Here is a 24,124-nt window from a genome sequence, read left to right on the forward strand (position 1 = left end):
ATAGATTTTACCAGTGCAATCCATTAAAATCTTGTTTTACACAGAAGAGAGTTAATCTAAGGGCGCTCGTTTTGAGTTTCGAGACGATTGATTCGACGGCGTCCGAAGCTGATTAAGGGAAGGACCGAGAAGGGGGGCAATCGCCCAACTCACACCCCGAAATTCCTGGAAAAATGGGAAAGATGGTAATCATTCAGGTGGCTCTCCAATGCAGGAAATTATTTTACCAGCTTAACAAGCAGTTTTTTTTATGATTGGAACATATCCAAAATCCACTGGTTTATAAGTAGTTAGGCATAAAAGCTAATAGGAATTGCATATCACAAAGGCGCCACGGGAAGTAATGACCCCCCTAAAACAACGACATTAATATGCCCCTGGATGCCGATGCACCAAACGTTACAAACTGAAGAGTTTAATAGTAAACTTTCCAATTGTACTGCACGCGGTGCTCAGGATTTTTCTCCTCCCGCCGCGAAGGCTGATCCTTAAACGTTACCATCCCCTCCCTCAGTGGCGCTGCGAGGGGGGTTTTGGGGGTTAAAACGCCCCCCCCCCTCCCCAGAGCTCTGAGAAATATTTAAGTTTAATCCATTTTACTTATTTGGATTGATATTACTAATAAAAAAGTGTATGAAATAATAAAAATATCCCTCAGAAAGCCGTAAAACTCACCATTTGGAACCGTTTATCTTAAAATTCCGCAATTTATTAATATCGCACCTATCGCTTATCCTGGAGGGTATTCCATACCCCCACACACCCCGGTATTAGTTGCACTTAAACCCTCCCCAGCCTTAATTCGTGGCTGCGCCCTTGCCCTCCGTCCCCAACCCTGCCTCGTGATCTCCGGTAAAATTAAACATTTTTTAAATTTTATTCTCAAACCACCGAATACAGCTCATATTGGCCATTTTAAATCGGGGTATTCAACAAATTTAACAAGTAAACGTACACGAACAACCACGCCCTGGACCGGGGAAACCTACCCAGGCGGGACTCGAACCCGCGACCTCTTGTTTGACAGGCGAGGACGATACCCCGCCGCTACCGAGGCCGGCAATTTAATTATCTTTAACGCCAATTATCTCCAATTAAAGTTTTAATTCGCCAACTTAACAAATAACACATGAATTGCCATGAGAAAAAAATCCCCTGGACCGGGAATCGAGCCACAGACATTTGAATTTCCGGACCACTGAGTAGACCACTACACTAGCCTTCCAGGTTCCTGAATTCCCATGGCAATTTTGCGGAGGCTCGTGGTGCTAAATGTAACACATAGCGTTTAAATATAATTGATGAATACCTAAAAGCCACTAACCTACGCATTTTATACCTCAGATGTAATATTGCTGAGAGGCATTGCATACTACCAAAGCGCCGAGGAAAGTAATGAACCGCCTCCACAACAACGAGTCCAATCCTCCCCAGACCGAGGGCTCGGAAAATGTGAATGGCCAATTTCTTGTAGGACAGTCGACAAAGTAAGGACACATATTGGTATTTAAACACAAATTACACGCATTTACTCGTTCCTCATAGGAGCCTCAAAAACTATTCACACCAAAATTCTTTATATCCAACAGTCAAATAATTCCGCAATGTATAGATTTTCCATGCGTTTTTCCTTATTGCAAAAAAATTGTGTACCTTCCTACCCAGGTAAAAGATATCAACAATCATACAGGAGTACGGAGAAAAAATTAAATATCATAACGCAACATATAAGAAACAGCATTGAAAATCATACTGAAGATTCTCTATTAGTATGATTGCCCAGGTTCATTCCAAAATTTGGATACAATGAATGAGGTATAGAGAATAGATTTTCAGAGATATATGAGAGACGCTATCGGTGAAAAAAAAATATTTTCACGTGTTGTTGTTGATGTTCAAGGAGTCGGGCACGTAGCCAGAAGTTTGCTTCGGGTGCTTGGGAGGCATGCGGGTTGACGAAACTGACATTTGAGGTCGATTCGCACGAATCGGTAATCCATAACTCCCAATAAGTCAGAAATATATTTCATTTGCTGATTCTGAAAGTTCATCGTTCGCTATAGGCAGACATTATGAAATGTCTTATAAATATTTCTCGGGTTTCTAGCCGAGTGAGACTTTTTTGGTCTAACGTTTCGACGGAACACTCTTCCATCGTCCTCAGAGAATGAATGACTGAATGAATGAATGAGGACGATGGAAGAGTGTTCCGTCGAAACGTTAGACCAAAAAAGTCTCACTCGGCTAGAAACCCGAGAAATATTTATAAGAAATATTCGCCGAGAAAAAACAAGATCATATATTATGAAATGTAACTACATATGTAAAAAAATGGAGTGTCAGAGGAGAGATTCCCGTGGGCCAATGGTCTCCTAAATAGATGTGTGTCCCCGAAGCCGCCAACCTGGCTACTCGTATATAAGGATTAGTAGTAATTGAATGTACGAACAATATCAAAGTAAGAGTTGATACCAGGCACTTAGCCATATTTTTTGCTTCGGGGAGGGTGGTAAGTGGGTTGCCTACACGGGTAATTTTTGTCCATTCCAACACATGGGAAAACCATAAACTACATTAAATAAGCTAAAAATTCCCTTTGAAAAATACTCAAATTTATAACAATTGTTGGATATTACCGAAACGGCTGCAGTCAGGGGAGAGATGCCCCTGGGCCAGTTGTCAGAATTTCCGAAATTTGGAACGAGCCTGCGCAATCATACTAATAGAGAATCTTGGGAATGATTTTAAATGCTCTGTTTCTTATATGTTATGATATCTAATTTTTTACACTTGACGGATAACCTGCGGATCAGAAAACGTCGTCAAGCCGCAGATGAGCGCGTGAGAGGATCAATATAATATTTTGGTTTTTTCCCGGCGATCCATTGCTGACAAGTTTTCCCGGGTTTCGCACCGGGTCTGGTCCTCCATATCTCCTTTCGCTGTTTCGATGAACAACTCGCCCATTGTCATCAGGGATCCTGGAATCCAATGCCATGTGAGAGGATCAATGTTGATCGAAGATGCCCGCGAAATGACTTACGACTTGGAGGGTTCTGGCTTAAATCCCTAAATGAGAAGAAAATTTTTACCGGTAGTTAATTCGACCATAGGGAAAAACCAACCCAAACTGCCCAAACCCAAGTTTAATGGACAGCATGCATTGATTTCTATTTTGAGAGGACCAAAAACTTGAGTGAATGACCGAAGCCCTTTTAACACGAAGCACGCAAATATCTACTTTTATGCACGGTACAACTAATAAAATTACAATTCGAAAATGTTTTAACATCGTTGACATTCACGTAGGCCTTAGTACCTGATCCTAAAAATTTAAAAATTTTACTTTTATGGCTCGTATATCAGCGTTTAAGCTTCGGCTGTCGAATTGATTTGAAAGTTGTAATTTAAAAAGCAGCCGATTTCCCCGCGCCTCAGGTCGTAGATCAGATTGCATGTACTTTAAAATACTTGTAAGACGGCCTTAACGTCCCCTCAGTGGAGACAGAGATTTGTAAGCAGAGAATATTCGAATTTAGCCTGAAATAATAGGAACACGATTAACTGTCGTTCATTATTTTTCCTGTTGCAGTAACGCAAGCATACTGTCAACTTTTGAGGTTAATGTCTAGCTGATTGGAACAGTAAAAAGTCATTTTTATGTTGTTAAAGCTTGAGTAAGTCACTGTAAAGCTAAAAGAGTATTTTCCACTTACCAAGCTGATTTTTCAACATCATATGTTGAAAATGAGTATATATTTGCTGTCCCAAAATACACTACACATTGATTTTTTGCATAAAACATAGGACACGGTTTTGGGAATATTTAATTAAATGATAAAACGGCAAGGGAAAACTACATACGATGACTTTAGTCATATATCCCCGATGAGAAATTCCGCAGCGAAGAAAATGCTTTAAATAAAGAAAAGAAATACAATATTTTTCTTTTATATTCATTTCAAAAGTATTTATTACTTTTTTGTATGTTATACTATGTAATATTTCAGTTAATGTTGTTTCCTTTTATATTCATGTCGATTATGTGGAGTCCAGGTGACAACGTGTCATAAGGAGGGTCCATGTTCGAAAGAAACAAGAATTAGGACTTCCCATTGATTTCCATGGGCATAGACATCCCCTGGAACGGAAATGGAACCATGGACCTAAAGCTTTCCGGATGATGTCTCCTTCGGCAAACATAATTAGCAGGGGTAGGTATGAACCTAATTTAGGTACGTTGGACACGTAGCACAATAAAATACATTTATCATACTACAGCCGAAAAATCTATGAATCATTTATTATGAACGAGGGTATTCAATGAAAACCGACAATTTTATTTTTCTTTAATTTCACTGGTATAAAAAATCAGAGTCAGAGCCCTGAAGCTTCGAAGCTAGTTTTGGAGGTCTTCCGACGAAAAGGAGAAAGAGAGGTGCTCCGGGCTACTTCACTCTCGTGGGGACGCAACTCGAATACGCGGCAGGCCTAAGGCATCCGGTGCAGTAAGATAATTATTTGAACTAACAAGTAATTTTTACGTAACCAAGTATAAAAAAAAAGCGGCGCGTTACGTCAAAAACTTTTTCTTGCGAACGGATAGTGTTACACAGCTATCGCACGGATTAGGTTGAGAGCTGCTTGAGACTTGAAGGCTACGTGCTCAGCTTGGAATAACTAAGAAATTCAGAACAATTGCCTTTCAATGTGAGGCGTAGAACATCATAATAGAACCGCATTATATTCACCGGTCCGATGGAAACCATAAAATAAAAGAATTAATAAGACGCACAAATAAGCAAATAAATTCGTTTCTCCCTCGAATAATAAAGTACCTTATTAATGCTATGCAGTTATTTAATTACATTACCAGCACATACTTAAGTTTATATTATGTAATAATATATACTGGTAAACGGGTGTGTGTCCTATCAGCTTCCACGACACGCCTACCACGGTGAAATGTAGAGTGGTATGGAGAGGTATATGATTAACGCTATCTTTAATCTTGTAAGAGAAGAAAACCTGGAAGAATAGATAGGATTCCATTTTAGTGTGGACTGTCGGTTATATCCACGAGACCATTTGTAGCTCTTTCATCACATAACATGAAGAAAAGGCACGCATTTACATTCCGTTATAATTCCCATTTGCTCGAAAATACTCTCATAGCATAGTGCAGAAAATTATTAGGTACAACGTTTATGCGGGAGGACGTATGGTAGATTGAGCTAAATGACAATCACCAACCGCTGCCTCCTGATAACTTACCCCAACAAAAAGGAATTGTATGGATACGAGGGTAATCTGGAGGGAAAAGGAACAACAGTAACGGAAAAGAAAATTCAAACACAGATCTACAAAAGAAAATTCAACCACAGGTGCTATGAGGAGCGCACGTTACCGCTTCGATGATAATTTAAGGAAAATATTTGAAAAAATACTTGAAATAATATACCCTAAATCCAAGTTTTGGAGGCATCATTATTATGCTCTAATATTAAGAAGCTGAAATTCCATGAAAACCTGTAAATAACATTTATTTGAGAAGAAAACTACCACGAAGTGCATTAATTATACTCCACGATAACTCCATTCGTAATGGGAAATAACCATGTCCCGCTTGCACCAGCAAAGACTGTATCCATTGGAGAGGGACTATTCATGCATGGGCAGTGCTTCGATGGATTGACATTAAAAAATAGTGAGATTAGACCCTTGGTCGGAAAATTCGATACTATTAGTACTATCATGTACTTGAGGAGCACTCAGGAAAACAAAAGTGGTCGTCCTCTTACCCTTTCGAGGATACATATGCCACTGGAATGCCATTGTTCCTTCCCTGGATGCCAGACGAGTGATTTGGAGATGTGGCTCCAAAGTCAATTCGAGGCAGAAGAGAGCGATACAGACTTCACATGACTCGGGGAGGGGCGAACGACGTCATCGTGGCTGGATTCCGATACTAGGGATTTGGCTTCCTTGTTATTTTATGAGAGCCCATTGTCGCGTATCCTTTCTGCCTGCTCCACTTAATGGCTATCACCCTTGATAATATTCCTCGTCCGTCTCAGGTGCTATGAGGGTCTGGAAAAAGAGAGAGGTTCTTCTCTCCGATCACGGCGAGACTGGGAACGACACTAACAGTTTCCGCGAGGAGACCACTTTTTCCGTTGGAGGGGCCGGAAATACAACTCCGCATGTTATGCAAATACCGCAGATTAAATTCACCGGATATTTCGACCAAATATGAAGTTTATCTTTCCCTCTATCTTAATTGTGTAAAGCGGTCTCTTAATAGTTCTCGACGTATGCCTGGAGACTTTCACAACAACCTGCGCTACGTTTTCTTGACCTAGCTAATTAAAATGTGTGTACAACACGAAAGTTGTCTTGTATGTTACGGGTACAAATACAAACGCTCAAATGTTTGCCTAGCAAATGGTTTTAAAATACATATGTTTATATCATACATCTCAGGTATCTCCTTTATTGGTTAAGTTTGGTTCAACTTCCTTTGGAATCCAAAATGAACGCATACAGAGTATATCTGCCTTAGGCAATATTAACCGCATCACAATTACTCAAGTAGGTTTGAATTTCACCATGGGAGACCTTAAATTATTATTTATCTCGAAGCGAACTGTGGGTAATCGATCAAGGTTAATATGAAAAGGAACAGTTACCCAGAAAAAAATACTTACTTCCCAAAAATATTAAATTCCCCCATTGCAAAACGTTACAACTTAAAAGCCATCTAATTTTGGATGCTTAGCTGTTGAATAAATATATGTCGCTCATTAGGGATTTCATCTGAAAATTGGGCAAATAGATGTAAGTAGTGTTATTGTTTTTTACACGCGGTAAGGAATTGATCCATTTGTCAGTGAAGCTCTGAATAATTACAATGCCTGCTAATAGCCGCGATTCCGTTTAGACAAATTAAACAGCATTCAATCGAACTCGGATGTGAAATGGCGTCGTTGTTGTTGGTAAATGCCTTGAGGTAAATACAAAAGTTTCAGCATAGTCGAAGCCAAATGCAGTCCCAACGATACGTAGATTGACTCAACTGTGGGAAAATGGATTGAAAGAATCCCATTCCGACGATTTGTTCATTGCATGATGAAGAAATTAATGATTGATACCCTCATAAAACGGCCTGGAACTCGGAGAATCGACAGCAAAGTAATCGAACCAACAGGTCAGGCACGGGCTGGAATATAAGCAACGCACATATGGCGAGAAGGTGCACCGGCAGTGGGGGGAGGGTGGTTGCTATCATCGCCCTCCACTTCTTCGGGCTAATCAAACACATACGCTCTCATCAGAGCGGGCTGAAGTAGGTTGCCACGAGCCTCCACCACGGGCGGTTGAGAATGCATCCTAGTAAAAGTCTTTTCCGAACTCAGGGCGGCTGACCTTGAATGCGCTTATGTTCCATGCACTTTTCTATCGAATCAAAGAAGGGAGGAACAAAAGTATGAGAGTTTAAGGGGCGCAACCCAAGCTCTGCTACAAAAATGCGACGAAGTGAGGCGGCTTGGTCTGTTACCCAATGTGATTTAATACCCCTGTAACTAGAAAAAGTAGGGATTTAAATCGGCGGTTAGCCATATGCGGTCATCGACGATTGCCAGCGAAGCGTTCAAATACGTAGGGCCCTTGTCGCCCGTTTAAGGGACCCACGTAAGTCCCTCAGAAATGCAGGAAAAGAAAACCTCGTGTGACGCACTGATTCACGTAAGCAAACACGAAATACATAAACGCAAGAATATGAAGTTTCCAACAATTCATCACGTCTATAGGTGATGAGGGAGGTTGGGAGTCAAAATAAGAGCGGAAGACATTACAATGCCTAAGGCGATAAGCAAGTTGGCATGGATTTTTCTACACTTATGTTTGTTCTCAAAGTGAATAAAAAAGAAAATATTCCTGCCAACCAGACGATCACGATAGGAAGTCTTAATATCGACACCGAAGAAAAATTTGATTTTAAATTATTTATAACCTCGATAACGATGGGATCCACTCTTGAGAAAAATTCCGGTAAGGCATGTATCACAGGAGGTTCTAATCCTGAGGTCATATCAGACTTACTAACCGATGACCTCAAACATGGATAAAACACGCAATCATGCACAGCACATACTTCGAAAATTATGCTTACGATTCGATCGGATGATGAAACTCTTCCTCGCCGTAAAATGAAAAAAGAACTTTTTAATATTTCGCTATTTACGGCACTGTACGATTTCAAAATTAGATCATGAAACAAGAAATCCTGACAACACACTTTTTCTGGACGACCGCAGTAGCATACTGAAAAACGGAATGTCACACTTTAAATATTCACATCCATGAGGATTGACGGATTTTCCTGGCACCATCATCAAAAATAACATAAGAAAAACATCATTAAAATTAAATAAGTCACTATTTAAAAATTTAAGAAGACAAAATTTGAACTCCGTAAAGAGATAAAATATACTAAAAAATCCGGTGTACGAACTCACGAACTCTAGATAGTGCGATTGGCTTCGCGACTAAAATAATACTACTCAAAGGACTACACATTTCTCCAGAGGAATTTGGTCCCACTCCACAACGACGACCGTAGGTCAAAGGTTATCTTACTCTAGTCATAAACTTAGCGTAACAGCCATGTAGCCGCTCAAAAATATTCCGCTGATTCACGACGGAGAGAAGTAGCTATAGCAGACAAAAAATGATCCTAAATATCAAAAATGGACTTGCTAAACACCTACCTGAAAATTTACCATTTATCAACTATTTTACTCGGAAGTAGAAACATATAAATCACTTATTTTTAATAATCAAATGCCATTTTACAGCTCAATATATTTCCGCCTTCAATTTACTCTCTACGTAGTTCCGTGATGCTTTCGATGATTTGCTCAAGAATCACGCTACCGAAATGAGGCCCATTATCGACCAAGATCTAAATACTTATTTGCTTAGGAGGGCTGGACAATGCAAATAAGATAAGGGACTCTGTTCATCACAGAATAGCTCAGAGGTCAAACTAAGATCAAGAATTTAGCTTTTAAGGAGCAGAACCATTAGAGGGAAAGCTTCGGGTTCGACAATACAATAAAACAGGCATACGAATACCTAAATTAAATATGTATATTTATTATTTAGTGGGATAGCAATTTTGTTCTATAATCTCTAAGGCAACAATAATACACGACAATTTTCAATGACGTAAATTTCAAGTTACTGCACCATTTATTTCCTTTCAGCCTATGAAAACAGACACCAACACAGCGCGGAGAGAAACAAATATATAAAAGCGGTATCCATTTCGTGGATCTTTATTTTCCCGTTCAAAGATATTTCATCTCAGGTCCCTTCATTCAATATCCAAATGTCTTTAGAAGTGACCTGCCAGGTAAAGATGCTAATAACAAATAATCCTGGACATCGTTTCTCAACAGCTCTCAATACTGCACAACAGATAATGTTAGGATAAGGGATTTAAAAAACTAGCAAAATCCCTTCATAGTATCGGAAAAATTTTTTAGAGAGACAAAGTCCAAGAGGATTTACCACACTCTCATTGTAATTCTTAACCAGCTCCTTAATTTTGCACCCAACATTAATCTCAATCTCAAACCCTCAATTTACTCCTTCCCTTCCATACTCGCAAGTGCAGGTTTAGCGGGAGTAGGGGGAAAGGTGCGGCCGCCCTACCCCGTACTTTTTCCCGAAGAATTGAAAAGATGGCAGTTTTTAAGGTGGCTCTACAATGAAAATTAATTTTACCAGCTTGATAAACAATGTTTTGAAAAAATTGAGGAATATCTCAAAGCCACTTTTCTATATATGTATGTGAGACCTCAGACGCATTATTGCGCAGAAGTATTGTATACCACTGTGGTGCTGAGGAAAGTAAAAATCGCCCCCCACAAAACAACGACCTTTTTCTACCCCTGTACTCGCATTGTAGTAGCGTAGATTTATGTTACAGATAGAAGGTTCAGTAAAACTTGGGAGAACATATACCTTCAGGGAATATTGGTCATCATTTTTTCACCTCCGCCAAATTCCTCACATTTTTTATCTCAACAGCGCAGCTTGTATTCCTCCGGTTTGAGGCCTAAGTATAAATAATTAGTAGCTTTACGATCACGAAGATACAAAATCCAAAAGTTCCGTGAGACATCTGTGATCGTTAAATAAACAGTATGACACTTGCAAAGCAATAAATATTCCCGGGATGCATCGTTGAGTCGGATGAAATTGAGAGATAGATAATCTCGGAGAAGATGCGAAGCCTTTTCAGTAAAAATGGAGTGTAAAAAACTTGAACTGGTGTAAGAGCTTGTCAGTCAATATTTGAGCGTGAGAGGAAAACGGGCTAAGCTATAAGGATATCAGAAAGGCGAGAGAATAGCGAGTACAATGGAGGCCTTTATGAAGAATAGATGAGAGGATCGTTGAGGAAATGTTATGGAGCGTGGCGCTTGGTGAGGCAAAACGTTGACTTGGGAGGAGGATGAGAAGATATTAAGGCGTTCGAGACGTGGGTAGGGACTCCCTAGTAGGGAGAAGAATGGAGAAGGTGAGATAGCCGCAGATACAAAGGAACGAAGCAGTAGCGGATACAGAAAAAACTCAAGGGGAGGCGAAAAATATATATCGAGCTACCTTCACTTTTATCGTAATGAAAAATAAGTCGCACGCAAATTTTAAGAAAGTTTCATTCAAAATGATAATATGAATATACAAGACAATGCTATCTTATGACATAAAAAAGTTACAAATGTGGTTCTGCAATGTTTGGAATGTGGGCGGCCCCGCAAGGGGCGCGCCCCCCTCGCCCGTATCCGCCACTGAAACGAAGAAAATCTAGACAAGGTATACATGGGAGGAGATAAAGAGGAGACAGACATTGAGGATGGAAAGATCAATTGGGAGAGAGGGAAAGATGAAAACCGTTACAGAAGGATGACCATGGAGTTAGCTAGGAACGGAGAGGAAATGAGCACGTATCATAGGTAGAATGAAGAGGAATAGGCTTGAAGGTCAACTGAAGAATATAATTTGAGAGAATATGATGATGAAAGGGAGACAGGCCGGGGTGGATAGTAAAATGCTCTATGCAAATCTACTTTACAGAGTAAAGAACTCGTTACAATTTATTATTGATAGACTTTTAATCATGATAAAAGCATGCATTACTAAAAATCTAAAAATCATAAATAGAAAAGCCCGCAAAAATGGATACAGAAGAGACGCCGCCACATTTGAAAAAGCAAAATTCCGAATTTGAAATCGAAGCCACCGTAGGCAAGGCGCCCAAATAACCATTGCAGCCATTTATAAAATTTGCCATGCCCATGGAGAAAATATTTGGTGCTGAAACTATATAGTGGTATCAGCAGGTATACGGTTTCATCACCCCAGTAAGAACGATTTCATGAGGTAGACATAGTTGCTCCTCTGGCCAATCATCGTCGTCGAATAAGGGCGGAAATGTGAATGAGGTGGAAAGGATGAGGTAGCTATTAAGCATTTATTATTTTAATCAGCTTTGGCACAGTTAACGCTGTCGGCTAGAATCGTTTCCATGTAATCCGAGTCCGGCGATCATACGAAATAGCGAAAATTATGACACAGAGTCATGCATCGTTGATACGACTCAAGAAGATCTATCCCTTGGTATTTCCGGCTAAAAAATATCCTCGAAAAAACGAGACTTCACTGTATACAAGTTCCATTATTTCTATTATCAATCTTAGTCATTCGTCACTTTCCATTACTAACTAGATAACAATCCCATTGATTTTCAGTCTCCTTTACAGCATGGTACTGCTACCACGCTTTCCCGTTTGATTTACGCATGCACCACAGGGAACTGGAACCTGTAAATGGTGTCTCTAACTGTATAAGAGGTTTTTTGATGTTCCCAGTCACAAATCCATTATCATCCATCGTTCAATTTGCTCAAAGGTCAAATTGAATTACATACTCGTTTAGATCTATCTCATAATATGCATACATTTTATTAAATAAAATAGATAAACTTCCGGGAAATTATATCTTATTAACTCCAGAGAGATAACCGTCCTTTATAGTCAGAAGCGAATTTATCAAAGTAAAGACAAGCCAATTTTTTACATCTTCCTTTCTATACCAGAGAACGCGATGATTATTTAAGATTATCTTAAAATCAACGTAGGAACGTTCAATTTGCTCCAAGGTCAAATTGAATTTCATACTCGTTTAGATTTATCTCATAATATACATATATTTTATTAAATAAAAAAGATGAACTTCCGGGAAATTATATCTTATTAACTTCAGAGCGATAACCATCCTTGATTATCAGAAGCGCATTAATAAAGCGAAAGATAAGCCAATTTTTTACACCTTCCCTTCGAGAGAAGGCTATGATTATTTAAGATTATCTTAAAGTCAACGGAGGATTAGGATATCATAACAGAACATGGATTACTCACATTTGTAGCAAAAAAAACGAAAAAAGGCCCAATTGCCTCGCACAAGCGTCATAAAAAATGGGCAGTGTTTTGGCTACACCGAGATAAAACATTAAAATGCGTTTTTAAATTTAAATTTAGACCGAGACGATACAAGAGCTTATAAATAAACACAATGGTACATTTATTTTTTGTAATTAATGTTTCGTTTGCCTATTTGCATCCACGCTTGAGAGCTTATAATTTATATATTTTCCAAATTCCAGCTAAATGTTGCTATGCAAATGACGCTCCGAGTTTCCCAGCCTCAACGCATACTTGGCAAAGCAGAGAGTTATGCTAGCAAACATTGACTACCCAAAGCCCATGCGAAATTTTAAGGATCGAAGCTATGTTCTAATCAACGGTCAGATCTTTTATCAAGGTACACCACCAAAAGGTAAATTATTACCGTAGAGTATCCGTAAAACCTCAACAGGGAGGGAAATAAAAACTACGAATACAACAGAACGCAGAAAAAAATTGTTACGCCCCATTGAAGCCAAATGTGCGGTCAATTCAATTTTTTATTTGAATTCAAGTTTTCACTCCACAGATATTCCGGTAACGACGAGAATAGGTTTTTGTAAATAATCTATTATGCATGCGGAATTATTATAATTCATGAATAACAGGGCAAGATTTACATAACGATGGCGTTAATTCTAAAGAGAGCGAGAATAACTCGTTCGCTTCAGTAACGAACGCACCAGCTTAAGTTAGTGATCAAGTTAGCACGCACCGTCGTGCAATAATAATTCAAACAAGTCTCTATCTGAGTTCGAACTCTTTGTAGTCAGCAATCCTGTGAATAGTTTGACGCAGTTCCTCACTCAAATCTCTTATTAACTATTATTTCCACACTGCCATGATATTTATGCTTCATATATTCCATCACCTGTTCCATGCATCTCATTTCTACTTGTCTTTTACGTTTATTAAGATCACAAAAGACCCGTTTTCTAACTTACACAAGCTCTTACAACTAGATAGACCATGAAGGTTTTACAATATTCATTGATTATTTAGCACAGCAGCGATCTATCAAGCAAATTATATAAGATTTTTTTCAATAGGTCATTTCTCAATTAACAGGATAATGCCGTCTAAAGCATAAGTAACGTCGAAACTAAGAAAATTATAACGAAGGAAAATTTAATATCATAAGCGAGTTATGATAGGAAAACCTCACAATTCCATCCCATCGCAATACATACTGATAGATGAGATTAAACCCACAACGTCGAAGCAAGCGCCCAAGTACGAAGTCCGAAAGCATCGTTTATATTCTTGTTAAACTATACATGCAATTATTTGAAAATGAAATTAGTAAGAGTACCCAACTACCTTTATATAGAAACGGCCTGAGTCGGACAATCGACCAAATCCCGGGGTGAGGATTATTGGTTACTAAAGCATGGTACCTGAGGGGGATAGGGCCAATGATACAGCCGTAATTCGTGTTATTTTTTTCCTTTTTGGAGTAGAGAAATTTGCTCTTCCCGTAGATTTTAGGAAGCGCTTGCTCTCATCATAAATAGAGCAATATGTAAGGTACCCAGACTTGCGTACCTCCTGACTGGAATCTCTGCCCGGCGGGGGGTGGGGGGGGGGGCACGCCAGCTTCTCAATTTGACGCAATCCCGTCAATTTGAGATGCTATTTTTTCCGAGACTGCGCTATTTCTGGATGGATTTCCATTCCCAACATATGGCCTTGATCTCCTTCTCGGCGAAGAAGATGGATTGGCAATGACATGGGACACAGGACCTATGTGACAAACACTATGGTGAAATAGAAAGAAACATCCCTCCTAAGAATCTCAAGAGACAAGTACCTGGGTTAGGTTGAAAAGGATAGAGAAATGGCTGGTAGGTTCACTGTTTTTCCTGCAAGGGAAATCCTTGAACTTCGCATACTACACGCATATAATATATGCTTTCGTAAAATTTTTGAATGCATCCGGAAAAAAAAGCAAAGCATAAAAAAAGGCCCAAGTGCCTCGCACAAGCGTCATCAAAAAATGGGCAGTGTTTTGGCTACACCGAGATAAAACATTACAAAGCGTTTTGAAACTTAAATTTAGATCGAGACAATACAAGAGCTTAAGAATAAACACAATGGTACATTTAGTTTTTGTGATTAATGTTTCATCTGAATTCGCGGAGGCTTATGGGTACCTAAATTATCTCGTCCAAAGAATTCTCTACGAGGATTTTTTTCGGCCTGGATGAACACCCAGCATTACTTTATAATACAGCCCGGAACATTATTTCTCTGCGTAATTGGCTTAATCGTAGGTGGAATTTTCAGTTCCGGGCACAAAAATATTAACATGGAGGACCTTTTATTCTGAGCGGTAAATGAGTACGTAGCTCATCGAGGAAGGGTATTTGATCGCCAAAGTGATTTTTATCACGGGTTGCGCACGGGTATTGGCCTCCGAGCGAGAGTGCATTCCTCCCGGAGTTGTTACACAGTATTTTGTAGCCGTCATTTCCTCCAGATAGGAACCAAAATTGAAAATAAATTTGTCGCAATTATTAGATATGTCGTATTAAATACTTTGAAATACTCTCGATGTCGTATTCATGTGGGATGTCTGACTTCTATTTTTCGTCTTTCGCAAAGGAGGCAAGATAGGGGGGAACTTTGACCAAAGGCTCATCCACTCATTCCGTGATTTACGATGGCGCTGATCTTTTCGTAGGTAGAGCGTTCTTTAGCTGCGATTATAAACAAAGGATTAGCGAAAGTGATCCAATGATTTTCAAAATATTCTCATCACAAACAAGCTAAGTTTTTCTTTATCGGGCAGTGCGCCGCCTTCGTCATCTCCCATAAAACCCTCCAGAGAGTCTCTGGTAGCTTCCTTCCCCACCCACTCTCCTTCGTCAACATCTAGGACACTATTTGTTTCACAATTCACCAGAACCTTATTTATGGTCACTCAGGAGCCCCTAGGGAGGGTTCCATTTCGCAAGCCATGTGGGGAAAATCAACCGTGATCCCTTTCGCCGAAAATGTGGCTAATCCTCCCTGCTTGAGACAAGGCATAAGCTTGGAAGCTTTTTCTCAGCTAATTACTAAATATTTTGTGAATTATTGAAAAAATAGCCTACTACGAATAAGGTAAATAAAAGGTTATTGCCAAAATCCGTTTTATTCTTGGTTGAACTCTCGGAACGTCTTTTTGAGTTAGCCCCATATCCCATTTCCGCGTCCCACCTGTAAAACTTTACGTTGTATTTCCTTACCGACGTTGATTTTGCCATTCCATGGTTTCCATTTCTAGAGAGGGCCCCAGTTGCAAAGAAATGTGAGCCCTTGGTGAGCCTTTCCTCTTCGGAAGTCTTCGGTGTAAATTAACCCGATCCTTCATCTTATCACCTGCAGCTACCCGGACAGATTGCTGATATCATGAATTACTATGCTAATAGGCGTGAAGAATTTAGCTTGAAACCGTCATTAACGATAGCTAAGAAACTTCCCCGAAGATGCAACGAAGCCTTGTCAATTGTCACAATATTAATAATCAACAGCTTTTTATAGCAATAGATGAACTGCTAAGGTAATTCATCGATTAATAATCAATCGATGTCCATAATGTTCCAACTGTATTATCCTATTCAGTCCTCTCAAAGTAATACGAGAACAGACGGACTCCTTGAAGGAGCGGTTCACCTTAAATTCACGGATTCACAACTATGATAATACATTCGTAAAAGATGGGTGGTCGAGAGGTAAATTTTCAAGTTCATTTTCGACTAATAAATGCTTACATACATTTTTTGAGTAGTAATGTATTACGCAACCAGCCCTTGCTGCAGGATGTAGGGAGTCAAAATACAAATGTATTATTCATGGATCCTCACGGATCCAGAATTTTCATGAAAATTTTATGAATGACACCCACTTGGCAAGGACGGAAATTTTCCAATAAATATCATACCTCGAATCAAAATCAGTTTCTATTTGAAACGTATCTCATTAATCCACAATTCAAGTGGCTTATGTAACAGCTGTTTAACGGGATGGTGCGGGATCTGGAGTAAAGGGAACCTCGGAGCCAAGAAATCAAGAATAACTTTGGACAGCCATTGAGGAGGAATGGGATTATTAACAATTAATAACAATCTTTATGCTCAAGAATTGTAGGATCCACGAAGCACAGACTGCAATACGTAATTAAAACAATGGGGATGGATCAACTTTTAGACATTTAGTTGCGTACTCTGATCTATTGCAAATTGATTGCGCATATTTTTGTTTAAAGAATAATTTCAAAAACTATATTATTAGAACATAAAGTATTCTTTTAATATGATTTAATTTATACAGCTATCATTCATCATAGCTAATTTACGTTATTCAAGTTCGGGCAAGTTATTAACCCATATTAAGAAATATTTTGCAAAAGAAAAGTTTAGAGTCCTGCTGTAAACGTTCCAAATTCTCAGTTGAACCTTCGAGACGCATGTAAGAAATCATATTAAGTCCTTGATTAGGGGTCGCTATTTCTGTAATCTAATTCTTTGGAAGACAAAGCATAGCAACCAGACATCCCACGAAACTACGATCGCGAACGCACTTCGAAGTATTTAATACGAAAAGTCAAATGGTTGCGACAAATTGGCTTTTCAATTGTATGTCCTATCTACATGTCCTACGTAGCAATATACACAAAAATACTTTCCGCTGAGGAATGACGGCTACAAAACACTTCGAAACTCAATGCAAATCCTTTAAAACGGTCCCTAAATACTGTGCATGCCACTACTACACGAAAGCTACAATAGCTCAAATACCTACGAGAGCCCACTACCCGATTTGACCCGATACATTGCGTTTCAGGTATAATCCGTTAGTCTGAGGGGTTAGGCAACACTATTAACCCAGGATCGACTTCAGCAACCAGAATCTAGGAACTTACTTCACATATTTCGACAAGAATGAACAGAGAGATCTTTCTTTCGTTCAGCTGGACACAACCCACACACGAATAACGCCAGCCTGCAGAATCACTTGGGACAACTTGTATAATGCTGGAATATAAATATTTCTTGTAATTGAGAGATTTTCAGATGATACAAAGGAGACCCAAAGAGATACCCTTACAAAGACTCATTTTAAATATGATGAAGGAATATTAAAGGAAAGAATATATCTTGAAAACCTAAATGCTGTTTACTGTGACCTGGGATGAAATGATCTAATATAATAATTGAATTAAAGCAATGGAGATTTATGATTCGCACAGAAGCACCGACAATGGATGATAAAATGAACAAAAACCAATTACGAAAGTAACAATCGGGATGTCATTTCTAGGAAATACGACTGATGATAAGACTTGACTTATTGGAAGAGCAAAGACGCTGATTGAGAAGATAAATTATAATATATATTTAATCAATGTACTAAAATGGTAATATTAATGAGTAAAACTGATATGCGAAAAGAAAAAGGTGTGAAAGAGGGGGATTGCCGAGCACGTTGAATATACAGATAAAGAGAGAGGGAAGTTTCCACTTTTTGGGTCCTTGAAGAGGCATAAGAAAAGCTTCAGAAGTAGCATAAAATAGTGGAGTTCACCATTCCATTAGATATATTTCTAAGGTTATCTTAAAGTCCACAAAAGCTAATCGCGTGATCTCAGGCAAAATCAACTCGTGAATCGAGACCAGGACAAAACGGGGCTGTGTCCTAGTGGTCAAGTCATTGTATATTACTATTCTATCTCTTCTAAGTAAATATACGTTCGTTATCACGCTTTTGTGGGAGAAGTTTTCATTTTTTATCGCTTTATTCGACCAAAAGGGCTTAAAATATGAATAAAGGCAAAGATCATAGCTAATAGCTACTCATTATCTGGCACTAACATAACAATATGTGAAGATTTAACGACTGACGCGGACTTGGACCGTCATCAGGTGCTAATGCGATGCAACGGCATCTTTAAAAACGTAGCTAAAGGCAGAAGCGAACTGAAATTGAAAGTAAGAACGATTAAGAAGCTCCTTAAGCAAGGGCGTACCCAGGATCACAACTAGAGGGGGGCAAGCCGTGGTCGTTCAAGTTGTAACATAGATAAGTTATGAAACCAAAATTTCAAGAACCGCGCTTTATTGTTTTTTTAAATTACTTGCTCGAAAAAAATATTTTTATTTTAGTTACATGTTTAATACTACTATCACTATATAGTATTTATAGAAATTTTTATCAAAAATTTCGTTTTGAACTAAATTTACTATTGCTTCAAGGGGGGGGGGGCGTCTGCCTCCTCCTGCCCCCCGCTGGGTACGCCCATGTCCTTAAGTGTCTATGAGAAATACTGGGAATAATCGGAGAAGAGCTTCTAGTAGAGTGTGGAAAAGCATCGGAGAGATCGAATAGATACTTTGGAAGAAGAAGATGAATAAATATTAAAGCAAAATAAAACGACACATTCTCACACAATTTATCAAAATAAACTCCACATATTTCGACAGACGTATCATTCGTTCCTAAAAATGGCACAAGAGTTTCACAACCGCTGGAGTTTATTTTAATTCAATGTGGAATTTTATATTATTATCAGTCGAAATTCATGAAGAAGTCTTATTCAAGTTGGTAGGTAAACATGGGTGTTGGGAATTTTGAACCACTCACCACGTCGATAAATAAAAAGGAGCAGATAATGCATTGGAAATACGTTGACGCTTGGAAAGGTAGAAAAAGGATTAGGGAAATAGTAATAAAAAAGCTGAAGCAAACGATGTGCGCTACATCTACGCCAAGGTGAAAACGCTATCTCACAGAAAGAAAAATCACGTGATACCAAGAATTAAGGTCATGAATGGCAGGGGCGCAGCTAGGAATTAAGGCTTGGGGGGGTTTCAGGCGCTACTAATATTGGGGGGTCTGGGGGTGTGGTATACCCGCCAGGGTAAGCGGGAGGTGCGGGGAGCTTCCGTCAGAAAAAATTAAGATAAATGGCTCAAAATGGTGAGTTTTACGGCCTTCTGAGGAATATTTTGTAAATCCTCTCACTATTCTATAGGCAATATTAATCCAATTAAGTAAAATCGATTTAAAATAAAATTTCTCTGAGCCCTGGGGGGGGGTGGGTTTATCCCCCAAAACCCCTGACTCGCTGCGCCACTGATGACTGGCATGATGTAAACAGAACGGAAATAGGAAAATACCAGAATGAACAGTATGATAGTGACAATAGGTCAGCCAAATTCGAGTTTGAGGTAGAAAGTTAAATAAATCAGGATAATCTCGGATCAGGAATTCTCAACGGCGAAATACATACAGTATTCCTTCATTCCAATCAGAGTAGGTAAATTCCCTTCAGACTTAAAAAAATGAGGAAGATCGAGATAAGAAAGTTTTCCGACATCACCCTAGGGGGCACGGCAAGAAAATTTCGAGGAAACGCCCCTATTACTGTATCTATAAAGAAAATCATTGGAATGCGAACCCTAAGGGACAAAAAGGTTTATATCTCTTGCGGAAAATTAATGCTGAGGATTATAAATAGGAAATGGAGATGGTATGATTTCAATAAACAACGATTAGCGTGACGTTAGGATTCACAGAGAAGAATGTCAGCTTGGGATGCGAAAGTAGTGATGAGGACTCAATTATAAAGGAGCCTGGGTATGTCAATAGTTTGATTAAAAATAAGAAGAAAAAAAATGTACAAAAAATTTAAGACAAAAAAAATGAAATAATTTTTCATTATATCTTAATAATCCACTAATTTTTATGTAATCTATGAATTTATGTATTTATCAACTTTTTATTCAATTAGTTTTAAGTTTCATTTTCACGCAAAAAACACTCCCGGTGTCAACAGTACATATGCGCCAAGTCATGTTATTGTAAATGATTGTAATCTGACGGGTTGAGGTGGAATAGCATACCCCGGAATAGTTATATGTTCGCGCCTTTGGCGCTGTGAGTATCGTGAGAGTAAGCGCTGGGAGCTCAACAGTTCTTGTAGACATGAAGAAGGGTGCACAGTACATCAACTGAAGGATAGGACACAATAAGTATTACTGGTAGCCAATGAGAAAGCTTAAACCCATTCAAAACATAATAACATTCGTCAACGACCTAATTATCTCTTATCGAACGAGGTAACAAAAATGAATTTTTAAACTTGAACGCTCAGAATCCTTTAGTCATTTCCTGATTTTCTGCCAATGATCTCTTCTACTCTAGTTTGCCGGGCTTAGGATAATATTGATCTACATGAGCTGGAAAGTGCGACCTATAATTGTTTTTTATTGATAATTTTATTTGGTTTATGATGAAAAGCAATGAATCCGAAATAAAAGGTTTTTAGTCCAGCCAATGAGTTTTCAAAGGCGTAATTGGGGTATATACAATTTCCTAGGGTATACTACACATAAGGGAATGTATCCCCTCCGTGGAACCACTCCTAATAATCATAAATCAACCGAATTCAGAAGAAATCCCGGGTTCCCGCACGTCATGCCATTTCGGCAATGCAATTTAAGCTTAGAAATCGTAACGTAACTTTCATAACAGACTTTTATGGTAGCCGGTGCTTAACAATAAACCGATAATAAGTAATTATAGTCAATCTTGGTTTTCCACCAAGAGGATAAAAATGGTCCGAGCATAGATGTTAATGGAGTCACTGCATCGAAACGCAATATAACTACCGAGAACTATTAAGAGATGAACGCGTCGAAAAAGATGCATGAGGGAAAGTTCTAGCGATGAGTGTATATGCACCACGTTCTTGTATGTCAATGAACCCGTTATTTTGGAGCCGTGAATATCTGAGGTAAAACGAGACATAGGAAAGACCTCGGAAATTTCCGAGACGAGATAAATGAGTGGCAGGAGCAGTCCATCACGAAAATGACGAAAATGAAATCAGATGGCCAAAATCTGGACAAGGAAATGCTTTTCACGGCGGTTAACAATTTACGCACCAATAACATTATAGGGATGTGAATTCATTTCCTAATTCTAGGAAAAATTGTCATTTTCATCGTAAAGTATGGGCAACAGTTGCCAATGAAAATTAGACCATGCCTGATTCACTTAGTTTTTACGACTTCCTGACGCGAAGTTCGGGGATAGTGGTAGTAATACCTCAGTGTTCAATGAAAAGATAGGGTTTTGAACTTAGTTAGATGATAAAATATTCACACTTTTTCAGTGGAGACCACCATCATATAATGGTGGGTCTCTTATTTTTCCTTCGACTTCGGGAACGATGAAGTCACGGAAATTGCGAAATAACACAAAGTTGCAAATTTAATAGGTGCCTCCATTTCACTTCTAATTTTTTGATACGAATACAGTATCTTAATGAATTTACTTGGATGTCATTAGATGTGTAGTGATCCGGAAATAGAAGATTTCCATTTCCAAAATATGTATAAATATGTTGTTGTGTGACGTGTCAGAATAGCCAGCTATGCCTCGGGATTTGAACCTTTTCACTTTCAAGAACGCCTAACCTTCCTTTTCCCCTTCCTCTTTGACGAAAACATCCTGGTCCCACTTCCCTATATAATGGCACGGTGGATATGCTACTGGAACGCACTCAGTAACACACTCACTTACTTGACGCAGTTACTCAGTCACCAGTAGACTCACCAGTGGCCAGTCAACAATGTAACCGTCGCGTCGGCGGGAGTCGAAGCGCGGGCCGTATGGCCCGTGCGACCTAAGCGCCTCGCTATCCACCCGTGCCATCACCAGCAGCTCCTCTCCTTTCCGAGACTTTTGGTAATATTCTAAATTTTGGCTATTCTAGACGCACAAATTCATCATTACTTTATAAATATTCATTGAATTGATTTGGTAACTGGGATCTTAAAGGCAAATAAACTTTGGGTTAAAAACGAAAAATAATTGTGTGTGATTATTCGCTTCCCCACACCAAGCGCAAGAACCCACACGCATTCAAAGCGTGCGAACCGCGACTCCGAGGTGACGGGCCGTAAACATAACAGATGCGCGAAGTTGGAAGCATGGCAAATAATGGAAATGGCGACTGGAACCATTCATTTCTCTTGCATATTCATCGCGTACTTAGATTCCGTGTAACTCACTGGTGTAGGAAGTCTGGAACACCCCCACCACTCGAAATATAAAAACACAGCTTCATCATAAAAGATTTTTTTTAATATTGAAAAATCATAATTTTACAAAATATTTTTTTGAAAAATGAAGTTTTTTTCGATTATTAAAAGTGTTAAAATGAGTTTAAAATCTTCTACTTATCCTGTTTTAAAAAAAATTCCCCCCTTGTTTTGGACCCCCTCCTTCCCTCTCCACTCGAAACAAAATTCCTGGCCACGCAACTGGTGTAACCCCTTAATCCAATCCTCAATAGCCCTTTAAGCCACCACCAAGTAATCACCACTTACGTGCTATCCGTAAAAATTACTAAACCGCTTGCTCAATAAAAGAATCAAAACTGATGCCACAGATGATAAAACAACCTGGGTACCATAGGAAATATCATAACACAAACTTCAGGGAATATGAAATAGAGGCAACAGCAATTTCTCAGCTCAAAAATTATCACGATAAATAAATGGGCTACGAAAAATATTACAACTAAAATTTCGAGGAATCCTCAATGCGCTGACAACCAACGAAGAGTACAATGAGGACACTTGAAAGTCTCATAAACACCACACTATTTTCTTTAGCAAATATTTTTGTCCTCAACCATAGACGTTATAATATCCTCTAGCATCAGAGTATAATTAGCCAAAGCTATATCCATTCAGTATATCGAACAGTAGATACGACAAAATTATGTGCCATTCGGGTTTCCCAAGGGTTATTTCATAAGTAGTACCAACGCACAGTGGGCTAGAATCGAAATAAACTGGCCAAAACCTCAAAAACAATTTTTTTGAGCTAGGAAGTTGAACCTTCGCATGCATATTCTCAAATAAATTGTACATAACTTGCCATATTATTTCTTTCCGGTGCCTTCATGTTAACAATATATTTGAGGTCAAAATTGAACAAATTTAGCGAAAAACAACCGCCCTCGATTTTTTCTGAAAATTGCCAACTTTATCCTCGTGCAGTGGTTTTATGAATAGTTTTATTGACAAAAATGTAATACCATCTTAATTAAATCTTCTTTTCTTCCATTTGGAGGGTTTTCAAAGATTTTTTTTCATCATTAACCATAGATATATAACAAATTGGCGGTGCCTGTTTTCAGCCAATTTTTTACATAAAGGTAGAGAAAAAGTAGATACTGCCGCCGACTTCCGCCAAGTGCCTTATACCACGTCGTTTTATGAAGCTTCTAGATTGTGAATCTAAAGTAAAATCTTGCACCAACTTGAAACCCCGAATTTTAAATAATTTTTCGAGCGTGCGGTCGACTCCGGTTCCGCCGCGGCGGCGGCGGAGAGTACGGCGACGCGGCAAACGTGTGAATGCGATATGGCCACACTCACTTTTATATCTGGATAATAGATATAAAAGTGATGGAAAATAATCACCAGAAAGTAAAATTTATAAATATTGCTACAAATGACTCTTATTAGGCAATCGCTGGGTACTGCAGCAGGTACGCTGAAAGGCTTTCTTTTTTTTGAGTGCATTCC

At 38.9% G+C, this 24,124-nt stretch overlaps 2 protein-coding genes across 3 annotated transcripts in view; one reads left to right on the plus strand and one right to left on the minus strand.

The window, feature by feature from the left end:
* The window catches only part of LOC124161956 (sialin-like), a 41,648-nt gene extending 33,163 nt beyond the window's left edge, over positions 1-8,485 (minus strand). Inside the window, exons 1-2 of one of the 2 annotated variants that reach the window (XM_046538247.1) lie at positions 8,174-8,485; positions 5,802-6,090 (exon numbers count right to left, since the gene is read on the minus strand). In XM_046538247.1, the coding sequence (XP_046394203.1) occupies positions 5,802-5,835 (34 nt within the window). In that variant the 5' untranslated portion in view covers positions 5,836-6,090; positions 8,174-8,485. Of the gene's footprint in view, positions 1-5,801; positions 7,130-8,173 lie in introns of those variants that run through there. The other variant, XM_046538255.1, reaches the window with a different exon arrangement.
* LOC124161938 (putative inorganic phosphate cotransporter) overlaps positions 1-24,124 on the plus strand; it is an 84,885-nt gene that overhangs the window by 2,102 nt on the left and 58,659 nt on the right. The window contains exon 2 of the mRNA XM_046538215.1: positions 4,057-4,214. Coding sequence (XP_046394171.1) covers positions 4,181-4,214 — 34 coding nt within the window. The 5' untranslated portion in view covers positions 4,057-4,180. The remainder of the gene's footprint in view (positions 1-4,056; positions 4,215-24,124) is intronic.

The sequence above is a fragment of the Ischnura elegans genome, chromosome 1, assembly GCF_921293095.1.
Source record: "Ischnura elegans chromosome 1, ioIscEleg1.1, whole genome shotgun sequence".
Taxonomy (NCBI): Eukaryota; Metazoa; Arthropoda; class Insecta; order Odonata; family Coenagrionidae; genus Ischnura; species Ischnura elegans.